General features: G+C 39.3%; 1 protein-coding gene across 3 annotated transcripts in view; it reads left to right on the forward strand.

Annotated features, from left to right (window-relative positions):
* LOC101162182 (chloride channel protein 2) overlaps nucleotides 1-22,056 on the forward strand; it is a 97,265-nt gene that overhangs the window by 1,340 nt on the left and 73,869 nt on the right. For all 3 annotated transcript variants that reach the window (XM_023961537.1, XM_023961538.1, XM_023961539.1), the window contains exon 2: nucleotides 7,547-7,694. In XM_023961537.1, the coding sequence (XP_023817305.1) occupies nucleotides 7,547-7,694 (148 nt within the window). The remainder of the gene's footprint in view (nucleotides 1-7,546; nucleotides 7,695-22,056) is intronic.

The following is a 22,056-nucleotide window of genomic DNA, read 5'->3' on the forward strand; positions in this document are numbered from 1 at the left end:
ATATAATGTGCTTTTGTAATTGAATAGAAATAGGAAAGGGAAACTTTGAAGAGCACCAAAAAAAAAAAAAAAAAGAAATCCTCCCAAAAACTGTAAACATACATACATTCAAAAAACAAATGATCAAGTGTTTCAATATTTATATCACAAAAAGAACAGTTATTTTCTGGAAAACCAAAACGGATGTGTAACAGTTCTTTGCACGGATAGACTGCATTTATTATTTTAAAATGGATTCCTTTGTATTTTGGGAAAATTGGATATTTAATGAACTGAGACCTGAACTTGCTTATTTCCTCTCTTGTGACATAAAATGATTTTTGTCAAATGTTGGAAACAGTTCTCTAACAAAAAAAAAGATCGTATAAATGAGTTTGGAAGTTTTGAATTAACCGGTCGACCATCAAACAACAGAGATGGAAGCTGAACTTGAACATTTTGAACCAAACTGGAGGACATTTGGATCAAAGTCTGAGGGATTGCTTTGATCACATTGTTATATTGTTTTCTATCATTTAATTTAAATTTAATGGAAAAAGTTTCAAAAGAGATAATGTTTCCATTGTCATTCATAATATGTAGTAATGACCAAATGCCGTTATCAATCCAATTTTTGTAAAATAAAGATTTGTTTCTACATAAAACATACCGACAGTTCCATATGGGAGTATTGTGTGGACTAAAGTTATGTTTGTTTATGAGTTTCCAGTACAGTAACACCTGCTGATGAGAAGTAGAAAGTTTAATAGGAAGTTTTCTGTAATCAAAGTCACATTTTAGAAGCAAATCAATGCCCCCTAGATGAGAGAAAATGTTTGAAGGAATATGAAACCAAATATTTCTTTCATTTTGCAGAAAAGACCTAAGCCAATTTATTTTAATCATACCATCCAAACTTTCAAAGTCAATGGCTTTAAGTCCACCTGCACTGTAATCCTGAATTATTGTTCCTTTTTTAATATAATGGGTTTTGTTTTTTCAGATGAAGTTGAAATTGGCCTGGTTTATTGCTTTCCTTGCAGATTTAGGAATTGGGAGTGAATATGCTGGATAAATGAATCTGGATAAACATTCTAATTTAGTTAAAAACACTCTGCCCAGAATAGAAATGTCTCGCTGTGACCACATGTTTAAATTGGCTTTACATTTTTCTAAAGTTTTCCATAAGTTTATTTCCTCCATTGTTTTACTGTCTTTGGTGATATGAACACCAAGATATTTCACACCAGTCCTAACAGCTGTGTTATGAAGAACTGACTGATCAGCATGGTCAACTGGCAATAATTCACATTTGCTGAGATTTAGTTTTAACCCAGATGCTTTAGAGAAGAAATCCACGGTCTGAATGATCTCTGGTATTTGATGACTGTCCTTCATGAATATAGCAGTGTCGTCTGCCAGCTGAGTGATGGCTAACTGTTCTCCCAGAACATTGAGTTTACCGAAACCAGAGTTTTTAATAAGTATTGATAACATTTCTGTTGCTGTTATAAAAAGTAACGGTGAAATTGGACAACCTTGTTTAATTCCTTTGTTAATTAAAAACCTGGGAGAAATGCCATTTGGTAAAATAACTACACTGTTTGTATCATTATAGATTGTTTGAACAAAACTTATGAAATTAGGTCCAAATCCAAATATTTCTAAAGTCTGAAACATAAATTTCTGTTCAACCGTGTCAAAGGCTTTGAAGAAATCCAAAAATAAAATGAAGCCATCATCTTCAATTAACTGATTATAGTCAATCAGATCAAGAACTAACCGGATATTATTGTGAATTGAACGTCCTTTTAAGAATCCTGATTGTGTGTCCGAGATGATCCGATTCAGTCCTGTTTTTAATCTAGATGCATAAATGTTGGTTAAAATTTTATAATCACTATTAAGGAGGGATATTGGCCTCAAATTATCAATTAGTCTGGCGTCTTTCCCAGGTTTAGGAATCAGGGTGATGACGCCCTGCTTCATGGTAGTTGGAAGGATGTTCAACTCAGAAATTTCCTTTATGACCAACAGAAACTGCTCCTTCAAGTGTTCCCAGAAATGTCTGTAAAAGTTAATAGTAAGCCCATCAGATCCTGGAGATTTATCTAAAGCTAAACTTCTCATGGCTTTTTCTGCTTCTTCCATAGTGATTTCTGCTTCACAAACTTGTTTAAAGTTTTTATCTACTTTAGGAGCCAAATCCTTGATGTGATTAAAGAAGCGATCAGCATCCTGAGATGAATAAGAGGAAGAGTACAACCCGCTGTAAAACTGGAAAATTTCTCTCCTAATTTCCTCCATATTTGTACTTTCCCTGCCATTAATTACTAATTTGTTAACAGCATTTTTCTCTTGTCGCCTTTTTTCTAGTCTACAGAAGTAAGCCGAACTTTTCTCTCCCTCTTCAACCCATTTAGCTCTGGATCTAATGAAAGCACCTTTGGCTTTAGAGACGTACATGTTATCCAGCAAGGTTTGCAATAATGAGAGTCTCTGTTTCTCACCTTCACTCAATAGAGATTTACAACAAATAGAGTTAATTTCTCTAATAATTTCCATTTCTTTTTGTTAACCATCTCTACTCAATCTTTTGCTGGGAGTTATGGAAATCTGTCTTGCTTTGAATTTTAAAAATTCCCATTTCTCCCTCTGAGTGGTAAACTGTCTGTCTTTAGTTATCTTTTGGATTTCATTTATAATCGCTTGAGAATAAACTTCAGTCTCCAATAGAGTTGAACTTCCAGTAACCTTTGTTTTTAGGATTATTGCGAGGTTGAATAATAAGTTTAATCATAGAATGATCTGTTAATGGTGCAGCAGAAATATTGGCTATTTATGTAAAATTCTGTTGATTTTCACTTGTTAACCAAAATTCCAACCTAGATTTAGCAGATCCGTCCGGTTTAAACCAGGTGAACGCTCGAACATCAGGATTATCACGGCGCCAGACATCAGAAACATTTAAATCTCTACATAAATGAAGAAGAACTGGATTATAATGATGATTTTGAAATGCTGAGGGAAATCTGTCAAGGTATTCATCTTCCACCATATTAAAATCACCTCCAATGATTAAATTACTGCTAGGATATATTTGGTTTAGCTCTTTAACAGAATTTGTAAAATCTGAAAACATGATTTTGTTTTGCGCTGCAGAGTTATATACATATACATTTCCCAGAATAACAAATTTATCATCTTTCATAAAAACACAAATCAACCAGTTACCAGAACCATCTCTTTTTGTAACTAAAAGCTTGCCAGAAAAACTATTCAGTAATATAGCGCCCCCTGCTGACCGATTGGTGCCATGAGAGAAAAGGATTTTATCTCCCTACTGATTGGCCAAAAACTTTTCATCAGTCTCGTTGGAGTGAGTTTCTTGTAGACAACAACATTGAACTTTTTGGTTTTTGCAAAAAATAAAAAAAGTGATTTTCTTTCAACAGAATCCCTAATACCCCTAGTATTTAGCGAAATGAAAGACCACACAGAAGTTAAAGACATAAAATAAAACACAGAATGATGTAAAAAACAAAAAAAGAGAAAATTTAAGATAAAAGAAGCTGGTGTCTTAAATTAAGGGTTAGCTGCGCCCTAACTATTTACTAAATATGAAACTGAGAATTTTACCATTATATGATGATTTTCATGAAAATGTTTCACTGGAAAACAATATAAATTGTTATAACAAATTATATAACCATATTAATTAAAACCTTTCGCATCTTAGAAAAAATACTTTTAAGAAAAAGGTAAAATGTAAAAATAAAGGATAAAATACTTAACTTAGATTTACTCTATTATGTAAACAAAATGACTTAAATGTTAAAACTTAGAATAACTAGAATAAAAAACAATTTAAACAAAATGATATGAACTCTTTAATGCAAAATAGGTAGGTCACCTCCTTGTTAATATTTCACTCCATAGTGACTCTAGTCCCGTTGATGTATCCCACATGGCCCCTGTAATAGACGTTCTTCCCTTCTGCTCGGGCCCGCTCCATCATAGGCCAGACGGCCGCTCGAGCTTCTCGGTCTGCTTTACTGAAGTCCTCCTTGAAGCGGATCCCCAGGTCTTTGCAAGTCTGGCAGTTCTTGGTGATAAAGTCAGCGTTGACACATCAGTGGATGTTCAGTCTCTTATCAGCTGTGTGTCTCAGCTGTCAGATTGTCCACATTTCAAGCTGCTTTTACTTTAAACATCTGTTTGATAAACGGAAACTTGTTTTTATCAGGAATACCTGGACTGCAGTCATTCACACCAAGGCTGAGTCAGATCCTTTCACCTTGAGTGCCCCCTGGTTCTGGTGAGGCATCAGGTGTTTGGTAGAGAAAATCTAAAGCTTCCTAAAACTCCACTTCCTGTTTGCTAACAATGCATGGAAATTGCAAATGTTTTGTCAATGTTTTGGTCACTCTGGTCATTCTGAAGGCTTGCATATAGAGTCACACAACTATGCACACTCAGTCCTGCTAATTAACATTCATTGTGGTTGGAAGCCACATGAAGACCAAACTCTAAACTAACAAGCAGGTTTAAATCTGGAGCATTCTTGCATTGTGAGGTATCACAACAAGCTGCACCACCACATATATTCATGTACCCCATCTGTGGTGTACCGCTCTCTAAAACTGTTAAAATAATGTGTACATCTGATATTTAGTCTCATCTGAACTTCAGGTTTTTCATAGACTTATATTAACTGGACCGATGGGCCGAATCCGAATTTTTCCCCTACCCCTACAGCTTCTCCCTACCCCTCCAATTGTAGGGGCATTTGGAGGGGTAGGATTGTCCAAAATCGTTTTTTTCCAAGGGCTAACCATGTTAGCGGGGGTTCAGCGCTGTGCCGCAGAGAAGCGCTTTTCTTCACGTGGTTGTGCTCTGAAGCACAGAAGTTTACATTGAAATGTAAGCACTGATTTTTGTTTTGCATGACCTTTTTAAAGTTATAAAACCAATGTTGTCTATTTTCCAAGATTAAGCAGCTCCACTACTGATGACATCATCGAGTAGTAGTGATGCCTATTTTAAAAGACACTGTTTTTCCATAACTCTTCGTTTGCTTAATGTAGGGGTGGGGAGAAGAATTAGGGTAAAGGAAGAATTCTCATTCTGCCATGATCTCTGACGGCACAGGTGGGATTATAGTGGACGAAGATGAACCAATAAATTCCATGGCCACAATAAATAGAACTGTACCAACCAAGAAACTAGGTTTTAAATATATTTATTTCTGGTTTAAAGTTGTTCTTTTCAACAGTTGGAATTGATGCAAGTTCCTTTAGTCTTTTTTTTAATTTTTTTTATACACTGTATTTATCCCACGAAGGGAAATTCTTCCTCCGCATTTGACCCATCCCTTTGGGGAGTGATGAGCTGCAGCCGAAAGCGCGCGGGAGGCGGTAGCGTTAAGGGCCTTGCCTAAGGACCTTCACTGGGTGATGTTAATTGCTCGGCCATTGATATGGTGGTTGCCCCCAGTACTATTGCTCACTCCTCTCTGGGAATCGAACCCTGGTTTCCTTCATGGTAGCTTCCCACCTTACCAACCGAGCTACCCAGCCGCCATTCTGAAGCCAGCCTGCTGTGGTCATTTGAAAAACTGCATCATTTAGTAGTTTTAATTTGTTTTACATTTGGAACCAGACATTTGGTCTTTGCTTTATGTTACTTGTTGATTAAAGCTGCAATACCCGTAATCTATTAAAATTAGACTTTTGCCAAATATAAGGTTTCTGTAGATCAAGTCCATTTTAAGCCAAGGTCATCAAGTTTAAGGTTAAACATACTTTAGTCCGTTCTACAAAAAACAGCACAATGCTAGGATGAAAAATGTTTTAAATTTCATATCATGAACTTTTCTTTTGAATAATCTGAAAATATTGTTAATAAATATCCTTATATTTGTGTTTTTTTCCCCCAGCTAAAGAACTTTTAATTAAAGACTAAATAATTATAATGTCTCTTTTTATCTGGCATTTTGCCGATTGAATGTGGCAGCTCTACTCTTAGTCTGATAAATGAAAACATGAAAACAAACAACACCAGGTATCAGACTGGGAACAATGAAACTCTTCAGGAGATGACGAGTTGTAGCTTTTTAGGCAAATCTGACCACCATTTAATTACAAAGACAGATGTAAGGATGTTAAAAAAAAACAATTTCTCAACAAAATAAACTCTGCCTGCTTGGTAAAGTGTGACCCAATGGTGATGAAACCAAGGTGTATTATTCTGCAGAAAACTTTAAAATTCTGTCTCACCTGGAGACACAGGATCAAAAGTTTCATTGGTTGCGACCCAACAAGTTGTAATCTCTTGTGAGTTAATTCGTGTCTTCACCAATTGTTAGTCGCACTTTTAATTGCCAAATTAAATAAAATTGTCTTTTCAATAATGAAACATTAAATGTAATGAAATTATAAAAAAATAAGATCTGTTTTGGGTCGTGTTTGTTTATTTTGGTTCATGTATTATTAAATGAGTTTCAGATGCTAGAAAAAAATATTTTCTGCAACAAAAATGGCTTGGCGGACTATAGTAATTTGGTTTTGATACTAGTAATTCAGCACGAGATTAGTCGGATTACTATTTATTTAAGTTTTAAAGAAATGCAATAAAGTCAGAATTTAAAACAAAAATGAATCTTCATTTTAAGATGAGTTAGGTTATCTCTGTTCATTTTGACCAACAAATAAACAGCTATTTGCTTTTTTCTGTTTAATCCTTAAACTTGCTGCTGTTACACAGGTTTTCTTCAGGTTCAGGATTATCAGCATAGCTTGTGTGATAAGGTCTCAGCCCCCCACAGATGTGCTCATATAACATAAGGAGAATTTTGTCCATCAGTGTTGAGCTCCACAGGGTTTGAAGGTGGAATATTTTTGTTTTGCTGAAGATGTATGGTTTAGAACAATGTTGTTGTGAAGGATTGATTAGATGTCAGTTGCGCTGTCATGGTACCTGGGATTGAATGTAGTTTTTACCAGCTTTCTTTTAGTGTTTGGTATAATTTCATAAATGTTTGATGTCCATTTACTTTTGGGATGTTTAAATGTATAGATTTCTATATTAGGTGTCTCTTTGTGTACGTGCGCGTTGAATTGTTGTCAGGTTTTTTGGAAAGCTTGAATTGTTGTGATGACCAGCTAAAAATACTGAGATGTTAAGCTGGTTGCTCAACAAAACTTCCTGTCAGTCATTCTGCTGACTCTGCATTATCTAAAGGGTTCCTTTAGAAATGGATGGTAGCTTTGTTGAGTGTCAACTTTGTACTGTTCTGTGAAGGTGTAGCAGAGGTCTGGAAAACACTAAGGGCTTCATTTACCTCCTGAAGGGGACCGGTGGTGCACCGACAACACCGTGGGTCTCAGCAGGCGCACTGTGTGCGATTATTGTCCTTAAAACACAAACTCATTGACCTCCCTCTCTTTCTGGATTATTTTCACTCTGAAAAGATGGAAAGGTGAAGCCACGAACAAAAGCTTCGCTATGAGCTGCTGCATTTCTCCAAATGTCAAATCTAAATTTGGGTTTTTCTCTTTATTTTCAGATGTATGGGCGTTACACCCAGGACCTCGGTGTGCACGCCAAAGAAGAAGCTGCTCGGCTAAGGGAGAGCGGCCAGAGACGATCCCTCAGTGACCGCAGCAGAAGTCTCGACCTGCTTGAGTTCAAGGGACGCTGTGCAAAGTGTCAGAGTAAGTGTGGAAGCCAACAGCTGCTTTCAAACCTTTGCTTTGGGTGGAATTCAGGATTATTGTTAGTGAGGTTTATTTTGTTTTCAAGTAGCAAATAGAACACAAATCAAGTTGACGTCAGTTATTCAAATACCTGTCCACATGTTCCAAACGAACACCCTTGTTTCGTCATTAGACATGATCAAAGCTGTCATTTGAAATGAGAAAAGGCACCAAATGAACTGTGGTTTCCTGAAAATAACATTTTAATTATGCATCAATCCTTCTCCGATGTTAATGTCTGCCAGTCTATAGCTTTAAATGAAGCTAGCATCGATTTTTATAAGTTTTCTCACACTTTTGCTTGTTTTATGTACCTGGTTTGGACATGTGAGTTTTCGATAATGAGGTCTGTGCTGTTGATGAGTGTGCTGCCATTCATTGAACTTCATGTTTTACTTAATACAAACTGTGAGTCAATTTGAAACGACAGACCTTAGAAAAAGCTTCTGGAAAGAGTCTTCAAACAACCAGGAAGCTCTTAGATCTCCAGTGTCACAGCAGTTGTAATAATATAAGAGTTTTCCACTAATGTTGAGACTTTTTTAAAGGTTGTTTTCTTGATTAGATTAGTGAAAGTCTGAGAAGAAGAGTACAATCAAACATTTCTTCAGATATTCTGATACTCGTATCATAGAAACATCATCTGCACCTTGACAAAGACAATCACTTCAGCACAGCCTTTATATGAACATCATTGACTTTTCAGTTGGGTCACCCAGGTGAGGGTTTCTGGAAATCAAAGATCCAAAACTCCCTATGACCCTGGGTTCTTCTCTGAGAATGGATCAAAGCTGCATCTTGAAGGACCTCTCTCTGAAATCTGGATCTCCAGCGGCCCTGTTCTCCCAGTCAGGGAGTTATTGCAGTAACTGTCCTCTTCTAAAACCTGTGGACAGCATGTGTAGATCCAAAGCCCTTCAGTACACATTTCCTTTGTCCTCCTGTAAAGTCATTCATGGTTTGTAAGACAATAAATACGACTGTATACCAGACAGCAGGAACAGACGGTCTGTAAATACAGGTGAAGAAATTAACCTTCATCTATTCTTTGTAATAAATTAGGTGACGGATGCACACACACAAATATACACACACACGCACACACATGGGTGCAGTCAGTCCAAACGTTTTAATGCAGAAAAAAGATAATTTTTTATGAATATCATTTTAAATTCATTTTTTTTCATTTGAAAGTGTTCAAAATTTGTTCAAAATGAATCTATAAAGACTTTTAAAATGTATGACATAAACAGAGAAAAACATTAATGTCAAATGTAGAAAATGAGTGACTGACTCTTGGATCTTTAGAGCTTTTTAAAAATCATATGAATAAATAAAGAACACAGAGTTTTACATCTTGTAAACTACATTCAGTCTCATGAGAGTCCTGACAAAGTAGAAAATAAATGAAATCCTGTTACTATTTGTTCTAGTAATAGTACTAGAACTCCTTATCCTTTCATTGTTGTCATCATTCCAACATTTTTATCATAAACTCTTTTTCTAGTGGAACATGCTGTGGCATTCATAATAAGTTTGCCTGTTTTATTGTTCTCTTCATCTATGCAGAAGTGTAAAATATAATCTAACAAAGCAAACATCAGTCGTCCATTCGGAGCTGTGGAATCAGTTGCTCCTCTGTGTTGGACATTTCTGTGGATGAGCAGGAGGCTGAAGTTTTACAGACTTCCTCCAAACTTCCCTCTGCTCTTTTTAGAAAAAGGTTTGTGTTTTTGGATAAGGATCCCATTGAGCTAATTCTGTTATTAATATGATTCTGAGCCAGAACTGTTGTTCAAAAACAAACAAGACTCACTCAAATACCTTAAAAACCACAGGAACAAAAAAATACCCAAAACCAACTGACAAAAACTTGACATTATTTTAAAACAGGGGTGTCCAAAGTATTTTTGGTGAGGGCCAAATACGGAAAAATGAGCAAAGGTCCGGGCCGCACACAAGAGGGGACATATTGACAAATGATTACTGTGTATTTTTAACTCACCTATAATGTGAAGAACATTGCTCTCAGTGGGAGCAGTGATGCTGATCTGTGCCACATAAAACAAGCGCACGTCAAAATGGAACATTCACTCAGACAATGAAACCTCATTCCAACCAGGCAGTTCAGAACGGGTTTATTGAATAATAATAATGGATTTGATTTATCTGCGCTTTTCCAGACGCTCAAAGTGCTTACATTGTGTCCATTATTCATTCACACTTGGTGATGGTAAACTACGGTTGTAGCCATAGCTGGCCTGGGGTAGACTGACAGAGGCGTGGCTGCCATTTTGCGCCTACCTGGTCTGACCATCACCGGGATCATTCATACACACGCACACGCCAGGGGAGCCACAATGGAGGCAATGAGGGTGAAGTGTCTTGCCCAAGGACACAACGACAGTTGGCTGGTGGGAGCGGGGATCGAACCGCCGACCCTTGGATCATTGGACGCCCCTTCTCAACTGCCTGAGCCACTGCAACCCCTAGCTTGAGCAGCTGAAGCCAGCAGATCTTTACACACATAGCTGTTAGTGTGGTTGACTGGCAGAGTGCACGATTTTGTAGATTATAAAGAGTCGACTGTTTTAGTAGTCGACTCTACTAAAAAAAGGGCTTATCGGTGACCAACGAGGACAATTTTAACATTAAACGCACACAATTTAAAAAGCTTCATTTTACAATTACACTCTGTGACAAAATATGCAGCTATGAACAAAAAAAAATTCCAAAAACAAAACAACAAGTTCTTTTTTACATAAAGGAAATACTTTTTCACAGTTCAGAATGCATTTATTAATGCTCCGTCCTCTGAACACAGAACATATCGACCCCCCCCCCCCCCACACACACACACACACCTCCGCTCTATGGAAGCGATTCTGTAGCATAAATAAAAAGCAAAGTCAAAACCAGAAATGCTTTTTCATTTTCAAAATGAAGCTGCATTTTTTGACTCAAAAATAAAATGAAAAAGCAATCCACCAAAATGCTTTTTCATTTCCTTCCTCAACACAGCTTATTCTGTCACTTAATTAAAATTAAAATGGTATTTAACATTTCATTTTCAAGACGTTCCCTGGTAAATGTGTAGCATAATTCATTTAGAAATGTTTAATTTGACATTTAAAATGGATTAATAGAAATGCTTTTTAATTTTCAAAATGTAGCTGCATTTTTTGACTCAAAATTAAAAAGAAAAAGCAATACTTCAAAATGCTTTTTCTTTTCCTTCCTCAACACAGCTTATTCTGTCACTTAATTAAAATGATAAAGAAAATGGTATTTGACATTTCATTTAAAAAAAAAAGAAAAAAGAAAAAAGCAGGCTGCACGGTGGCACAGTGGTTAGCGCTCTTGCCTCACAGCAAGAAGGCCCCTGGTTCAAGTCCCAGCTGGGGGACATGAAAAACACACTTTTCTGTGTGGAGTTTGCATGTTCTCCCCGTGCATGCGTTCCTCCCACCGTCCAAAAACATGCTTCATAGGTTGATTGGCAACTCTAAATTGTCCATAGGTGTGAGTGTGATTGTCCATAGGTGTGAGAGTGAATGGATGTGTGATTGAGGATATTCTACCCTGCGACAGACTGGGGACCAGTCCAGGGCATCCCTTGCCTACGCCCAAGTGGCCGGGATAGGCTCCGGCAACCCCGTGACCCCGAAAGGGAAAAAACGGTAAAGATGAATGAATGAATGAATGAATGATTTTAAAAAAGGTCCACGGTAAATGTGTAGCAAAATTCATTTAGAAATGTCTAATTTGACAATTAAAATGGATTAACAGAAATGCTTTTTAATTTTCAAAATGTAGCTGCATCAAATGCCTCAAAATTCAAATGAAAAAGCAATATTTCAAAATGCTTCTTCTGTGAAGGTTCTCCTTGATCTGTTTCAAGGAAGATTTAAAGTCCAGTTGTCATGCATCAACTTCAAGACAATGTACAAATAAAATGCAATAAAATTGATGAATAAATACAAGGCAGGTCGCTGCAGAGTTAACAAAGGCCGCATTTACACTGCAGGTCTTGAAGCTCATATCCGATTTTCTGACTCTATCCGATTTTCTTGATGACCCGCTTACATCATCTTTTAAAAGTGACCCGTATCTGATTTTTGCATTTACACTATACAATGCTGAAACTATCAAACGTAGACGTTCTGAGGACTACGTAGCAGTATTTCCGCATTCCGCGGACCTCTTCCGGACTTTTGTGATTGCGGTTGTCATGGAGGCAAAGCTGCGACGGAATGAGGCGTTGCCTTGGGCGCTCCAGAGGGGATGCACGGGAGAGGAAAAAGGAGGGCTGCTCGGCTCTCTCTGAGTTTTGAATGAGGAAGTGTTTGCAGACGTGCTGTACTAACAATTTGATCCAAGTGTTGAACCTTTCCTGCGCGATGACTTCTCTTTTCCGACCGTAGTCAGAAACACACGGGAGATTTCCTCTTGGTTCACTTTTCCGTTCTGAACCCTCAGCCTGCAGAGTGGGTTAAGTCAGAAAGGGCTAACCCTAACTTTTGGGCAAGACACCTTATTTTTAATTACGGTGTCCGACAGTCCCCCGCTCCGCGCTCACACCCCCCCTGTCTCCTTACACACACACACACGCAAGCACGCTCACACACACGGTCCCCATCATACACGCCCCCCAAAGAAATAGACAGCTTCTAGTCTGTTCTAGCAACGGTGTCCCGCTTCATTAGTTACCGTTTGCGTCCGGACCGGACATGACAGCAGTTTCCGACTACGGGCTGAAGCCTGAGGCTGAAAGGTAACACGCTGACAGCAACATCAGCGCACAAAAGCACCTTAATAAGTCATGTGATCTCAGTTGATGGTCTCCTGAATTGACGTCACTGACGGACGACTCGCATTTACTGGGGAATAACCGATTTGTCTGCTTACATGGCACACGCAAATGCACGTATCCGATTCTTTTCCGATTTATTTCCACATATGAGAGAGGCGTGTATCCGATCTGAGAAAAACGGAATCCATGCTTACACATTCACCGATCATATCCAATCTGTGCCAGATGAGAGGAAAAAATCGGAATTGGGTCACTTGTACCATGCAGTTTAAAGGCGGCCTAAAGGCTTGTCTGAATCAAAGGAATCGGGAACGCGGAGGGTCAAAAGAATTCCAGAGTCTGTGGGCTGCTGCTTTGTACAGGTCTCCACCAGGTTTAAACCGGGCTCTTTGGATGTTAAAGAAGTTCTGGCCCAAGGACTGTAGGGAGTGTCTACAGTAGGGAGTCTGCAAGAAATCTATTTGGAGACCGGTTTTTATTTAAAGTTCTATAAGTTCAAACTAAAATCTTAAAATCAATTCTAAATTTAGGGTGCATGGTGGGGCAGTGGTTAGCACCTTGCCTCGCAGCAAGAAGGCCCTCGGTTCAAGGCCCTGAAACAGAACATTGATGGGGACCTTTCTGTGTAGAGTTTGCATGTTCTCCCCGTGCATGCATTTGTTTTCTCAGGGCACTTCGGCTTCCTCCTAGATGTGAATGTGAGTGTGATTTGTGGCCCTGGAACAGACTGGCGATCTGTCCAGGAGGTCCCCTGCCCTCGCCCATGAGTGGCTGGGATAGGCTCCGGCAGCCCCATGAACCCGGGACAAAATGGGTTTAAAAAATGAATGAATAAATTCTAAATTTTACTAGTAGCAAATGTAAAGACAAGAGAATCAGTGCGTTCTTCTGGTAAATTCTACTAAAAACCTTTCTGCTTTGTTCTGGACAAACTGGAGTTGAGTGTCTGTAGATCTAAAGAAGAGGAGATAAAAGCATGGATGACCATCTCCAGGTAAGACTTTGGTAGCATAACTATCAGTTTAGAAATGATGATAGATCGCTGTCCCTGTCAACAGATCGCTGTTGATGGCAGCTTGGTCACGTCAAACCGAAACTTAACTCAGCAGAGATAGGAAAAAAGTGAGATGACACACAACGCATGCGAATTTCTTTTTGGCGATGTCAGTGGCAGTCATATCACGCTAAGTCGCGCTCAAAGTAGTCAGCAAAATCAAAGATAGGACAAAAGCGAGATTTGACACAACGCACTCAAAAAATGTGTTTTGCAAACGCAAAAAACGTTACAAAAGAACAACAAAACTACAAAAGAAGTGCAGCGATGCAGAAATCCTGAGCCCAACCCACTTTCAATCCCATCACCTCTGAAATTGCAGACTTTAATCATTTAAGGCTGGACCACCTCTGCCCCTCTGGATGTACTCCGCATCCATCACTCCCTTTTTAGACCTGCTCCGTTTTGCAGCAGAAACGGGTCATTGCTGTTTTCAGGGTCAGAGTTTTGGTCTAATCACACCCTTGCTTCTTGTTCCACTAACCTGCTCTGAAAGAGCTTTTGTTTTCCTGTTTCCTTCAGAAGATTCTGAAATGTAAACCTCGCTGTTGACAATGTTCTGTTTTGAGAAGAAAGGAAGTAGAAGCATTTCGAGCAGCACAAATCTGAAATAAAACTCTAAAAATTATAATGTCTTAGTTTATGACAATGAAAATCTTAAACTTGCAATAATAAATTACCACATTTGACCGAATGAAGCTTCAGATGCCTACAGAACGAAGAAGGCAGAAGCAAAAATGAAAATACACTGAGTAATTAAATATATATATATGTGAAGCCATCTGAATGTTGGTGTTCATACATTTATGTTCCAGGGTGAGAAGAGAACATTTAAGGTAATGAAAGTAAAGAAACCTCAGTGAGACCAACTCTGAAGAAAATTAATCTAAAAGCAAAAAAAAGAATTGTACTGTGTTGAAGAACAGCAGTAAAATAAGGGAATAATGATGAAAAGGAGAAAAAAGAATCACTCTTTTAGAATGTCAGTCCATGCAGGCCAGCAGGGGGCAGCATTGAACTTTGATGTGGAGAATTGGAACAGAAACTAAAATTGAAAAGTTCTGACTGTGAGTGCAATCCTGTCTTAGTTTTCTTTTCTTTTTTTGTTTTGATGTTTAAAAAAAAAAAAAAAAACAAGGATAGTTTTTTACACCTTTGATGTCATTGTCTGTAACATCTTGAGTTGAGGGGGGGGGGGCACTCTCCATCATGCGCCAATTTAGTCAAACTTTATCCACAGAAGTACGGACAAACAAAGCTTCTTATTTTCCTTTTGTTTTGGAAGAACAACAAGCATTTTGAAGCAGAGGAGGACACTTCTCTGTCCTGCTCTGCTGCGCTTTATGGCGGCTGCGATCTTTACAGATGATGATGCCCCACCGACTCTGTCATGTGCAAGATGAAACACACACACACACACACATCGCTATGCTAACAGCTGCTTATGACATAATAAAACGACCTCTTTCTTTTTCCCTCCTGTCAGTCCACCTGCTCAGTTTGGATGTTTAATTGGTCCTGAGGCAACACATGTGCAAACACACATTTATTTCAACAGGTGTGATGTCAGCAGGAGCACAGCGTGGCGCCACAGGTTGCCATGGTGACTGGCAGGCACCTAGCGACCAGCAGTTTTCCATCTTTTCTACTGTCTTTTGCGGCATCGTCTCAGCTTTTCGTCTGCCATCAGTCCCATCACGTCTGTCTTTCTCCTCTTCTTCCTCCCGGCTGTAAATCAGTCATTTCTTCTGATCTTTGTTCAACAAGATGGAGGGAAAATTTCGGTCCTGATTCGGACTAAATGAGACACGTAAAGTTTGGATATTATAAACCGGGAGTTTATATGAACACTACATATTTTAATTTTTTCACTTTTTTCTCCTTTTCTTTAAAATGTTTTCTTTGAGCATCATCACATTCACAAAGAGCGCAGCTAAAGACATTGGATAATGTTGTCCAGCGGAAACAGACTGTTTATGATTCTGCAGGAAATGCATTTATCTGTATTTATCAATTGGTACAGTGACATTCATTCATTCATTGATTTTGTTATCTCAGGATGGACAGGTTGAGTCAAGATGGCTCCTGCAGAACGGCTAACCAGGAGCGGCACGACTGACGTAATGTTTAATATTCACGTGGCTCCCCAGCAGGGTTGGTTTTGGGGGAACAGCTGCAGCAGGTACCATGCCAAGAGAGGAGCTTTGATTTCATTAAAAGGAGGAGAAACAAAAAAAACGTTAAATTTATCGTCACTGGAGCTGTAAAGACTTTGTTAAACCTCATCTGCAATGTCAATAAATATGCTGAATCTCTGTCTGTCTGCTTCACAACCACTGCAGTTACACTCTTGTGCTGTGTAACGTCAAGGCAAACACAACTTTTATATAAGCAGTGTAAATGAAAAGTAAAGAAATGAACTGGACAGAAGTTGATCAGAACTACGAGCTTAAAACAAAGAAATAAAAAATAAGCCAACAGAAACATTTTGACTGTTTTGGACTGGGAAATCAAATATTGTTTTTACTTGGTTGAATTTTAAGCAGAAAATAGATTTTTTTAATTGCTCTGTTGTCTAAAAATAGGTTAAAAGTTTCATATTTTCAGAGAGAAATTTCTCAAAAAGATGCTGAACATCTTTATTTTTTTAATGCAGGCATCTCCCTTTACCAAGTCACCAGGGGAGTTCATGGCTCTTTGTAACATCAAATCAAATTTGGATGAAGCTCCCTTTCAACTTAGCATTTTAAATGAGTTCACTTAAATTGTTAAATGAGGCTCATTTTCATTGTCTCTGAAAAGTACAGGTGAGTCAGCAGGCCTCCTGGCATCACAGAGGCTTTTAGGCAGACACGTGCTCTGCGTCTCTGCTGAAGTTTAAATCAACAATTAATAAGCAGTGGGTTTCAAACGGGCAACCTGAACTAAGAGGACACAATTGCTTGTGACACAATCAGGACGCACTCCTCGGAGTTTCATTTTACTAAACATGAGGCTGTTACCAAAGCCAATCAGGGAAAAAACTGTTGTTGATTCAAACTTTATTCACATTTGTCCTTCCGGGTGGATGTGAGCTGTCTGTGAGTGAAAAATGGTCATACCTGTACAGGAGCATGTAGGTGGCCCGCAGGAAATGTGGTAAAATGGCGTATGCTTATATAGCGCTTTTCTACCTACAAGGCCCAAAGCGCTTTACAGTCACAGTCCCATTCACCCAGTCGCACACACATTCACACACTGGTGGCAGCTCCGCTGCCGAACACAGGCGCCCCCCTACCACCAGAGGCAAGGTGGGGTTCAGTGTCTTCCCCAAGGACGCATCGTTCATGGGCGTGCAAGGCGGGAATTGAACCTGCAATCATACGATCATGGGTCGACCGCCCTACCGCTGGGCGTGGTGCAAGGTTGTTGAGCGCTTGGTGAGCATGTCGAGAGATGCAGGAATGTTGGAAGATTTTTCTGATTTAAGTGCGCTCCTTGCGTGCAGCCTGACTGTTAGAAATAAGGATGGAGTGTAGTTTGTGTGGACTTTCTACAGACACCCAATCCGTGAAGCATTAGCGTGCAGCCAATAAGGTACCAGTACTCGCACCTTAATAATGACCAGTACGTCAGTAGTGTGAACAATTTCTATTATTCTTACAAATACTTCATGAAACACTTCCTTGAATTTTAAGTTGTCTGTTAAAGTTCCACTCCGAGAATATTTTGATCATTTTTTAAAGTGCCCCAATGTTTTTTTAAATTATGATTATGCAACAAAAAAAAAAAAAACTGTCATTTTCTAGGACATGGTTTTGGTGAAGCATACAGTAGTTCATTAGAAACTCTCCTCTGAGTTGTGGGCGGGACTGTTGGCAGGGAGTAAGCTAGCACTGGTTTCCCAGCATCCCTTTATTTACACTCTTCCACTAGCTTACAGCCCCTCACATCCCCAAGCCAACACTAGTGATGCAACCACAATGGCGAGCAAAGATCAGGTGAGGAAAACAAAGACGTACTGTGACAATGTCACATTATGCTGATGTGTGCAAAACATAGTAAAGAAAATTATTTTGACATGGTACCGTCAGGAATTTATGTTTTGTATATAAAAAAATTTATATATGTATTCCTGCTGTGGGGACAAGGGATGCCTGTTTTTTTTTTAATGTAAATTACTCTGTAAACAGAAAAGAATCAAAACTAAATAATTGGTGAACTTCGTGAAAAAACTATATAAGGGGGTGATGACGAGACAGCGGGGCCAGCTGACTTCCTCGTAAACGCCGGTGAGGGGTGTGGTGCGAGGATTCCGCCTGTCACCTGCAGGCCGCGAATGACAGCTCCACAGGTGGATGTTGGGAGTCAATTCTCTGACTTTTTCGGACGCTGGAAGCTTTAACGGAAAAAGAAAGAAACCCACCGGAGCCGGATCGTTGGATTAACGGAGGAAGCTTTACCGGGAGGCGCGATTCCCACAGCAGATGTGCTTCGTGATCGGGAGCAGGAGAGTTTGCTGCGAGAGGCCACGTCAGTGATCCCGGAGTAACGCTGGTGAGATCGAACCGTATTTTTTTAGTTACTGGTATACCAGAAAATAGCGATCGCTTTAGGGCTATTTTTTTTCTTTCTTTATTGACTCTCCTCATTTTTTGGAATTATTGACTTTCCGGAAGAAATGAACTCTATGAATGACTAAGGCTGAGCACGCCTAATCACCTGAATGTTTGTTTTTGAATGGAACAATGATCATATTGGTTGAACTGACTATACCTTAATTTTGGCTGTTGATTTATGCACGGGTTGTGTCTGAAATTTTCTGTTATCTGCAAATTATTTCTACGCATTAAGACGCTCTTTTGTGTTTGACCCCTTTTCGTGTATTTATTTTTTTAGTAACAGGACTAGCTATCCTAGTGAATTGTTACAGTACATTTGTCTGCAAGTGGAAGCATCAGAGTGGAGCAGAGCTTGTGGCTCGCCCAGCAGATTTTCTACGTCACAACAGTCTTTATTCAATGATTTTAATAAAAAAATACTCATTTTCACAATACACAGTTTTCTTTATATATGTTTTTTATCATTGGAAAAATGTCCCAAGAACATGTTAACAACACCAATTACAAAATGTTCATCTGAGTGGGCCTTTAAATTATTTTTTTATCTCCTCTACAACCTCTTCTTAGATCAATGATCAAAACAAATTCTGTTCTTGTTTTTCTCTAAACATTTTTTGCTAAAAATGTTAACAGTTTTCTTTATGGGTCAACAGAAGAGCCAGTTTTCACTTGTGTTCCTGATGCCGTCTGCTCCGCTTCTTCTTTTACTTCATTAAAAATGAAGACCTTTGATAGTTTTTGCTCCACAGTGACCACTCTTTTATCAAAATGCACAACCATTTCTGACTGGGGAAAAAGGTGCACTTTAAAGTTTCATTTTATTCTTCTTCATGCACCTGCTGGAGTTAATGCTCATAAATGTGAGTTTTGGAAGAAAAAGAGCTGCACAGACGTTTGAAACATTTTAAGAGGTTTCACTAAATGATCGAGAAAACAAGAAAACTGGTTGAAGGTGAAGCTAAAATTGATCCATGAAAATATTCGTGTGTGTAATTCCTTTCCTTTTTTTAGCCATCGAAGTGTCTTTGTAGCAAAATATTCAATACTTGTTTAAAGGGTTTCTTTTCGCAAAAAATCCATAATCTAAGAAGTGCAGCATTTAGCATATGCAAGTGTGGATTCTGTATAAACATAAAGGAACTGCATAAAGGAATGCAGGTTCTGCATAAACGAGTGCAGATTATGTGTAAAAAAGTGAGAATTATGCGTAAACGAGTGTTAGGTTTTGCCTACAGGAGTGCAGGTTCTGCATAAACGAGTGCAGATTCTTTGTAAGTGATTGTTTAGTGCAGGGGTCGGCAACCCATCGTTTCGGAGCCACATGTGGCTCTTTCATCCATCTGTTGTGGCTCCCTGTGACTTTGGAAAATAATGAGTATTTTATAATAATTAAATTTAATTTTAGTTTGTTCATTTTTCATGGCATTTCAAAGGCGCTGCTGGCTCCGCACGAAGCGCGAGCCACGTAAAAAACAGCTTCGTAATGAGCTCGTATTTATCGGGCGAGACCTGCAGAGCTGATAGCAGGGAGAGGCACGCGTATGGCAGGCCATTTTAACATTAAAAGGCTAAGTTTGACTATCCGGAATGAACATTGTAGATATCAGCAACGTATTTCTCACTAGTCGTAATTACATTTTGGATAGTTGGAATTGTAATTCAAGATATCTGCAACTGAATTGTAGATATCTGTAATTGTAAATCCCATACAAATGAATGGTGAAAGTGATGTCATTTGTCCTAGGAATAATATCTTTGAGGATATCTAAAATTACGATTACGGATAGGAAGAATGTAGTTGCGGATATCTGAAATGTTCTTTTTGACTAGGCAAAACTCAAATAAAGATATCTGCAACACACGTCCAGTCTAGCCTTTTAATGTTAAAATGGCCTGCCATACACGCGGGGCGGCTTCAATAAACACTCCGATCTTCTGCCGGGAACTTGACGTACCGTGGGGCAGAGACCAACTCGCTGATGACAGACTGAGAGTTCGCGCCAGTGTTGCCAGATAGAGTCACAGTTTTCCAGCCCAAAAGTCATCTGAAAACCGCCAGACCCAGCCAAAAACCGCCCAGCACAAGTTTTGATTATGTTTTTTTCCCGTACTGGACTGATAAAATAAAAAAAATTCCTAAATAAAAGATAGTTCAGACTAATAATAAAATGTGTACAATATTGAATATTTCTTCAGCGGAGCGCCTTCTTCCATTCATTTGCTTAACCCGCTCTATCCCCGCTATAACCTGCGTCCGGCTCTTTCATCCTTGTGCTGCGCAGGAGCGACCCGACTACTACCGTATTTTGCGCTCTCTGTGTAGGACACACCGGGAGCGCGGGGGAAACAAATCTCAGCTGCAGAGGATGTGAACAGGTGAACAGGTAGAGAGGAAAAGCAGGTAAAGAGGCGGAGGAGGGGCTTTGGCTTCAAACTCTGTCAGAGAGATGAAAACACGGGCGTCAGATTGAGACGCAGCTTTCACTGCGGGAGTTGAAGCAGAGACTTTCTCTGTGATGATTTTATGAACTCAAACAGAGACTTTCCCTGGGATGATTTTATGAACTCAAACATGGAAACATGATTACCAAGTAGAACTCTTCAAAATAATAATCCTGATCTCTCCACATTCTCCGTGTCTACCATGCATTGATAAACACATCGCTCCATGCAGCGATCAGACCAGAACCAGTAGCTCCTCCCAACGCGGCCGCAGTATCATCTTTTAAAGAACACAATGTGCATTTGCAGCGACGTATGCTTCAGACGATGTCCGATTGGCCAATCTACATGTCAATCAAGTCCCGTACTTCTCAGTGAGGATTTTGATTGGCTGGTGGATTTTAAAGAAGTACTTTTTTTTTTAAATCTTTTCTGGCCCGCGATCTACACTCATGTCATTGAAGGTCGACCGGTAGATCGCGATCGACGTAATGAGCACCTTTGAATAATATATACATGCATAATATATATAATGATGTCAAAACGGGTTGTGGCTCCGGGTGCTTTCTTTTTTATTAGGGGCGGTCCCAAATGGCTCTTAGAGTAAAAAAGGTTGCCGACCCCTGGTTCAGTGAGTAGGTGCTGCTAGATGTGGATGGGAATGCTGTGATCTTGGTGACAGCGGAGTTTTAAGTGTAAACCGGCACAGGGGTATGTCTGCAGAGGACTGCAGAACAGGAGTGCTGACTCTGCAACTGCAGAGCCCCATTTTTGTGTGTGCATGTGTGTGAGTCCTTCCGTTTGTTGGTGGGCGGGGCCACACAGCAGAAAGCCATTGCCAAAAAGCAGAGAACACAAATGAAGGTGTAGAGTAAAAATAAAAGAATATTTAGTGCTGGAGAAGTGGCAAGTTCAGAAAAGAGAGATTAGAACAAAGGTCTGGAGACGGATGGATGAAGGAAGTTTATAAAATCTGACAGACAAATAGCAATTTGGAACGAGAGGGAAGGAAGGGAATCAGTGGGAGGAGGGCAGTACTTTAGTATCAGCACAAACACACTCACACCGTCCTGTGCAGATCTGCTGCTGCGATCATCAGTGCTGCGTTTGGCTCCATCTCTTGCAGCCTCTTCCCTTCATCCCAAACACAGCGCTGATGCAGATGTTTCCACATCCGTCTTTCAACTTTGGAACTGGACAGAAATGCTGGCTGAAGTGGATTCCAGTCACACGACTTAAAAACTGTAAACTGAAATTAGGTCAGCTGAAGCCACGGCTAAAAAATTTTTTAACTAAAGTTTAACTAAAACTTTGGTCCCGTTTGCTGCAAACGAGCTCCAGTGCGATTGCTTCACCATTCTGCTCCATCTGAAGTTAGAGAATGAATGTGCTCAGGAGGATGTCCTGGTG

The sequence above is a fragment of the Oryzias latipes genome, chromosome 13 (assembly GCF_002234675.1).
Source record: "Oryzias latipes chromosome 13, ASM223467v1".
NCBI classification, from domain to species: Eukaryota; Metazoa; Chordata; class Actinopteri; order Beloniformes; family Adrianichthyidae; genus Oryzias; species Oryzias latipes.